This window comes from Sinocyclocheilus anshuiensis, unplaced genomic scaffold, assembly GCF_001515605.1.
Source record: "Sinocyclocheilus anshuiensis isolate Anshui unplaced genomic scaffold, SAMN03320099.WGS_v1.1 scaffold742, whole genome shotgun sequence".
Classification (NCBI taxonomy): Eukaryota; Metazoa; Chordata; class Actinopteri; order Cypriniformes; family Cyprinidae; genus Sinocyclocheilus; species Sinocyclocheilus anshuiensis.
This window is the reverse complement of record NW_015544169.1, coordinates 443,953-451,428: the sequence shown is the minus strand read 5'-3', so window position 1 is coordinate 451,428 and position 7,476 is coordinate 443,953. Positions and strand designations below refer to the sequence as shown.

At 36.5% G+C, this 7,476-nt stretch overlaps 1 protein-coding gene across 1 annotated transcript in view; it reads left to right on the top strand.

Moving 5' to 3' along the window:
* The window catches only part of crip2l (cysteine-rich protein 2-like), a 34,301-nt gene that overhangs the window by 25,402 nt on the left and 1,423 nt on the right, over positions 1-7,476 (top strand). The window contains exons 3-6 of the mRNA XM_016496128.1: positions 4,336-4,393; positions 5,028-5,153; positions 6,741-6,809; positions 6,958-7,052. Coding sequence (XP_016351614.1) covers positions 4,336-4,393; positions 5,028-5,153; positions 6,741-6,809; positions 6,958-7,052 — 348 coding nt within the window. The remainder of the gene's footprint in view (positions 1-4,335; positions 4,394-5,027; positions 5,154-6,740; positions 6,810-6,957; positions 7,053-7,476) is intronic.

The window sequence follows — 7,476 nt, the reverse complement described above, 5'->3', positions numbered from 1 at the left end:
AACGCGCTGCAAATACTCACAACACAACCAAATACAGAAATGCGCTGCCAAAAAAGAAATGTGCTGCAAAAACTCACAACACAACCAAATACAGAAATGCGCTGCAAATACTCACAACACGACAAAATACAGAAACGCGCTGCAAATACTCACAACACAACCAAATACAGAAATACGCTGCAAAGACTCGCAACACAACCAAATACAGAAATACGCTGCAAAGACTCGCAACACAACCAAATACAGAAACACGCTGCAAAGACTCGCAACACAACCAAATACAGAAACACGCTGCAAAGACCCACAACACAACCAAATACAGAAATGCACTGCAAAGACCCACAACACAACCAAATACAGAAATGTGCTGCAAATACAGAAGCGTGCTGTAAAGTCCCACAACACAACCAAATACAGAAACGTGCTGCAAATACCCACAACACAACCAAATACAGAAATGTGCTGCAAAGACCCACAACACAACCAAATACAGAAATGTGCTGCAAATACAGAAATGCGCTGCAAATACAGAAATGTGCTGCAAAGACCCACAACACTATCACATACAGAAACGTGCGGCAAAGACCCACAACACAACCAAATACAGAAACGCGCTACAAATTCACACAACACAACCAAATACAGAAAAATACCCACAATACCCACAACAAAATCAAATACAGAAAGGTGCTGCAAATGCAGAAACGCGCTGCAAAGACCCACAACACAACCAAATACAGAAATGTGCTGCAAATACCGCTGCAAGCTGCAAAGACCCACAACACAACCAAATACAGAAACGTGCTGCAAATACAGAAATGCGCTCCCACAACACGCAACACAATCAAATACAGAAACGTGCTGCAAATACAGAAAGCGCTGCAAAGACCCACAACACAACCAAATACAGAAACGTGCTGCAAATGCAGAAACGCGCTGCAAAGACCCACAACACAACCAAATATAGAAATGCGCTGCAAAGACCCACAACACAACCAAATACAGAAATGTGCTGCAAATACAGAAACGCGCTGCAAAGACACACAACCAAATACAGAAACGTGCTGCAAATACAGAAACGCGCTGCAAAGACCCACAACACAACCAAATACAGAAACGTGCTGCAAATACGCACAGACCACATCAGAAATGAATAAGGAAACCGCAACAAGTGACGAACTTGGCTGGGACATACTTAGGCCCATTCCCAATTCTACCCCTTAGCCCTTCCCCTTTCCCCTCTCGATTCTCTTTTGGTTGGAGGGGTAGGGGAAGGATTTTTCGGGACCACACTTCAAACGAAGGGGTATGAATTATCTCAGCGTAAACCGGCTTCAGGGGCAACATGGCTGCCCGAGCGAACAATAAGACACATAAATGTAAGCATTTTTGGCATTAGTAAAAATTTGAACGAAAATAATCATTTGTTTTATGTTACATTCAATCGTGAGTTCATATTTACGGTCATGTTACTCAAAGAAATGTTTGCAAAAAATCGCTAATATTTGCTAACTAACGTCATATCATTACCCAGATAGCACATGTACGTCTGCAAGATGTCTGTTAAAGATCTCTTGATCTGGAAAGCATCTGCTGTGGACAAACATCTGACAGACGTCTTTCAGATGACAGTTTTACATACATTCTAAATCATAAACATCTTAAAGACATCTAATAGACGTCTATTTGACATCTAAAAGGAAACGTCCTATACATATTGCAGATGAGCAAACACTCTAACAAATACGTCTTGCAGATGTAAATGCAGACATCAAATAGACGTATTGTGGGGGGCTAGTCCCCCCAATAATTAGAAATCGCTAAACTCTTTTCTCAAATATTGCCAAATCGAGAGCGAGAGAGAGACGGAGACAGAGAAAGAGAGATGAAAGTTGCGTTTATCCGCGTCTGTGCGTTTCTCTATTTAGAGTGAGTTTACTTAAAAAAACAGCGATTTTATCCTCTCGTTGCTGGAAAATATAATGTAGCGATTCAGTATTTAAACTGATATTAATAAAAGTCGTGGGGCAGCGTTGACAAGTTTCCTTTCTCCTGGATGTGTGAGCTGCGCGATCTCCGATATGTATGTGTGTGTGTGTGTGTGTGTGTGTCAGTAAACAGCGGATTAATATAGAACGGTAATTAAAGGGTCTAATGCACACCAGCACACCAGTATAGGTGTGTGTATTGTAGGAGCTAGACGACGTATGATGACGTGTGACGGCAAGAGTAGTGGTGTCCCAATTCTTAGGGGAATATTTTCACCCCTACACCTTGACACTCTGTTTCAAGGGACAGGGGGAAGGGGTAGGCGGAGGGGAAGGGGTATAAAATAGAATTGGGATTGGGCCTTACTCTGAAAGGTGCGATGCTGATCATATGATTCCTTAGTTTTTTCTATATAATTACCCTAAATAAGCCGACGAAATACACAGTTACTGTAACTGTGAAACGTTATGTAAGCTGGCAAACTTACTTTTACAACTTCCCTTACGAAAATTAACCATGGTTTTACTATAAAAAAAATTTTTTTTAAATATAGTTAAACCATGGTAATCACAAATTACACTAACCATAGTTTAACCATGGTTTTTGTGTAGTTACACAAATGGTTATCACCAAAAAAAAATGGTAATGGTAAAATCGGAAATGCCAAAAACATCATTGCTACACTTTTACTGTAATATTCATTGTGGTCTGTGCTACATGCAGTGTGTTTCAGTATTTGGTTGAGTTGTGTGAATTTGCAGCGCGTTTCTGTATTTAATTTGTAGCGAGTTTCTGTATTTGGTTGTGTTGTGTGAATTTGTAGCGAGTTTCTGTATTTAATTTGTAGCGAGTTTCAGTATTTGGTTGTGTTGTGTGAATTTGTAGCGAGTTTCTGTATTTAATTTGTAGCGAGTTTCAGTGTTTGGTTGTGTTGTGTGAATTTGTAGCGAGTTTCTGTATTTGCAGCACTTTTCTGTATTTGGTTGTGTTGTGAGTCTTTGCCGTGTGTGTCTTGTCAAACTGATGAAGATATTTTTTCTTAATTTGCTGGCCTTTTCTATTTGAATGTGTTTTCTTAAGTTGCAGCGCGTTGAGCTCTCTCGGCCTCCAAATTTATAGGCGTCTATCTGATTAAAACCAATAACTAAAGTTCCCCAAACTCTTTAAACTCTTAGAGACTCAAAAAAAAAAAAAAGAGCACTGACATGTTAGCAAGTTAAGTTGCAGCGCGTTGAGCTCTCTCGGCCTCCAAATTTATAGGCGTCTATCTGATTAAAACCAATAACTAAAGTTCCCCAAACTCTTTAAACTCTTAGAGACTCAAAAAAAAAAAAAGAGCACTGACATGTTAGCAAGTTCATGTTATAATGAAAATTCACACTTTTAAGTTGTTGTTCTAGATAATGCAGATGATTCACAGATTCCAACAAACTGTTATTTGCAGAGCAAAGAGCCTTAATGCTTCGCAAATATCATATGAATTGCATTGAATGTGCACTTGTGTACCTTCGGTGTCCTTTGTGTGTATACTGGATCTTAAAAGTACATTAAAAAAAAACTGTACTTGCAGATAATTTTAATGGAATAAAAGGCCACTTAAAGAGAGTACACCTCATGATTTTTCTTAAAACACAAAGCACACTTTGCAATAATGTCAAAATAAAGGGTTTGCTTTGTAATACATGTCAAATCATTGTTTTTTCTAATCTTTTTGCTTTAAAGAAGTGCACTCATGTTATTGTGCTGACTAACAAAGCACATGTAAAGTACTTGCTCATAATTAAGTAACAATTAACAAGTAGTAGTGTGTTATTTGATATTACATTAAATATATTTTACATGTACTAAATTGCAACGTCGCCATTACAAATGTGTAATTACAAATACATTTAAATACATGGCATACAAGTTTAATTACATTAAGGTATTTTTTAGTTTACCATAATTGCTTGTCACTTCATTTGGCATTATTTGGCCACCATATTTCAAAGATAATATCCTAGTCCAACTAGTTGCATTTAGTAAAAATTTAAACTATAATACATTTTTCATTTATCTTTAAGATTCCACAAAATAAGTGTCAGAACATTACATTCAATTAGCACTTAAATATATTCTTTTAAAGTGTATTGTTTTCATAATAAGACTCGTTTTAAAAGTATGTTAAGTGTAGGCTACTTATTTTTCACAAGGGCCTGTACAGTTGTTTGCTCTTTAAATGTTGAAAATATTTTATGCTTTAATCTTTGGACAGCATGAGTGTTCATTTTTGATGACAACAGACAAGGATGGCAGGAACTGGATGCCTAATTAATCTCAGTGATGTGTTTTATCCACTGTTAACAGCATGATGGGAAGCCATACTGCCACAAGCCATGCTATGCTGCCCTCTATGGACCAAAAGGTGCAGTACATCTAATTAATGTCTCAGATGCATCTGTTCATAATTTGTGGGGCTTGCACTGCAGCAAGTAGGACACTCTTTCCTTTGATGCAACAGATTCTTAATGAGACAGCCAGCATGCACAAGAGCAGCTTCATCACAGAAATCTCTGATCTTCAGATATGGAGTATAGTTTTAAAAATTCTGTCATTATTTTCTCATCGTCATGACGTTCTAAACCTGTATGAGTTCTTTCTTCTGTTGAACACACACACACACACACACACACACACACACACACACACACAAAAGTGAAATATCAAAAAAAAATGTGAAATATAAAATATATGTATATAGTGGAGAATGTTGGTAACCAAACAGTTTTGGATCCTATTGACTTCCATAGTATTTTATTTTATTTTATTTTTTTGTCCATAAAAGGACCCAAAACTGTTTGGTTACCAACATTTTTCAAAATATCTTCTTTTGTGTTCCACACAAGAAAGAAACTCGTACAGCTTTTGAACAAGGGTGAGTAAATTATGACAGAAGTTTCATTTTTGGGTCAACTATCCCTTCATGAATTATTGAATTCTTTCATACTGTAATGTTTGAATACCACCCAGCAACTGTACTGCCTGTCATATTCCTGTAGGTGTGAATATCGGCGGGGCTGGTTCATATGTCTATGACACACCTGTCAACGATGACACTACCCCTGTTGCCATGGAAACCAAGCCGAAGGCTGAAGAGAAAAAGGCTACCAGGGGCCCAGTGAAGGGTGAGTTTGTACTACTTTAGATCATAATGCAGACACTCAACCCTACACAGCCTACTGTACCATATTTGATAGTCCTCTAAATTCTCAACATGATCAAAACTTTGATGAAAACCCTGTTGTACAAAATCTACTACATGACTTCTGTTGTCTGATTGATACTTTTGTGATATACTTTTTTAGCATAATTCTAAAATTGTCAGGTCAGGGCACCTTCAGGTCGTGGTTTGTGTATTTTTGGGAGTTCTTCACTGAAAATCAGTAAATGTAAGAATAGCTTTTATATTGTTATTAACTGAAGCAATTTTTTTAAACGTTTTCTTAGAAAAATCATGTTAAAATGCAAAAAGATTAGAAAGCTAGTGTTAGTTGTTTTTATATATATATATCTCTCTCTCTCTCTCACACACACATATATGGGAAGTCGTGGCCTAATGGTGAGAGAGTCGGACTCGTAACTAATCTTTTTGTATTCTATCTGTTTTCTTTTCATTTATTATACAATTAACAAAAGCAAAAAAGACCTCTAACACAAGCTTGCTCTATTTTCTTTCTATTCTATCTGTTTTCTTTTCATTTATTATACAATAACAAAAGCAAAAAAGACCTCTAACACAAGCTTGTTAATTTTCTTTCTATTCTATCTGTTTTCTTATTTATTTATTTATTATATTATTTAAAGAACACTTGCTACATGTACAAGGGGTTTTAACAAATCTAACTGAGATTTGTTATAGCACTTGTATATCATTGCTCTTTTGTTGATTTTGATTGCTTCCATTGTCCTCATTTGTAAGTCGCTTTGGATAAAAGTGTCTGCTAAATGACTAAATGTAAATGTAAAATGAATCAAATATGATATTTAATGATACTTTATATTCTCCTATATCATAATATATGAGCCACAAAAGAAGACTGATGTATCAAATGTGATGCTAAAAACATATGCAAACTTATATATACACATATAGTTCAGGGATAGGAGTTCAAAAATGAAAGTTATGTCATCATTTACTCACCCTCAAATCTGTATTTGAGTTTCTATATTCTGTTGAACACGAAAGAAGATATTTTGAAGATTGTGGATAACCAAACAGTTGCTGGTAGCCATTGACTTCCATAATGTATTTAAAAATAATAATAATAATAATATGGAAGTCAATGGCTACCAGCAACTGTTTGGTTACCAACAATTTCCATTTATTGGGTGAACTATCCCTTTAATTCATATGTTAGACTTTACCGGGTTAATTGTAATTTACTGGAAATCCTGTTGAAGTGGTGAAACACTTTTATAATATTGTTATTTTAAAGAACACCCCAATAATGCCATAGAAACCACCAATAACACCCTATCATCTGCATAACAATATGCTAAACCCAAACCCAAAACTTGGCAATTTGCATTGCAACCATCCTAAACACCACAACATTTGCATGGGCAAATCTACTTGTACTGTTACTTTTAGTACAAAGTGGGTAGTGATAATGAATTCTGTAAAATATTAGGATTATTACATTTATGGTAATGGAATGTTAATTTAAATGAATGATATTTGTGAGAATAATTGTTTACCTGATTTTCTCCAGCTGCAAGCTTCAGTTCGTTTTCTGGTCAGCCGAACATCTGCCCAAGGTGCAACAAAACCGTGTACTTCGGTAAGCGCTGACATTCAGACAGTAAAGTTCAGCAAATATGGACTTGTGCTGGAACTTGTGTGTTCAGCAGTGCCAGGACATACATATGCATTTCTTGAGGTTGCCTGATGCTTACAGAAGGGCCTGTGTTTCCTTCTTTGTGTTTCAGCTGAAAAGGTCAGTTCCCTGGGTAAAGACTGGCACAGGCCCTGTCTGCGCTGTGAGAGGTGCAGCAAGACTCTGGCTCCAGGCAGCCACGCAGAGGTGAGGGACATTTTTATATATTTGAATCTAAATACATTTATATTGTGCAAATTATAAAAATACATTTTGGCATAATGTAATTTAAGATTTAAAGTTTATTTTCTTGCCCCTCAAAGTACATATTGTGATCTATTTAAGCATTTAATGATTTACCTAAATATACTTTTAGTCTAGAAAAAATCCTTAAATTGTCCTGTGCACAACATATTGTCAGGGTTATGGACCTGTCTGTGTGTGTTTTTGCTCCCTGTGACCCAGTTTCTGTCTCCCGTTGATTGTGTTAATTTGATTCCAGGTGTGTCTAGTTCTTCCCCCAATTATCCTGTGCTTAAAAGCCTTAGTCCTTTCAGTTAGTGTTTGTTGGTTCTGAATGTCATTCCATGTGTTGCTGTGTCTCCTATGTACCCCTTGTGTTTGGGTTATT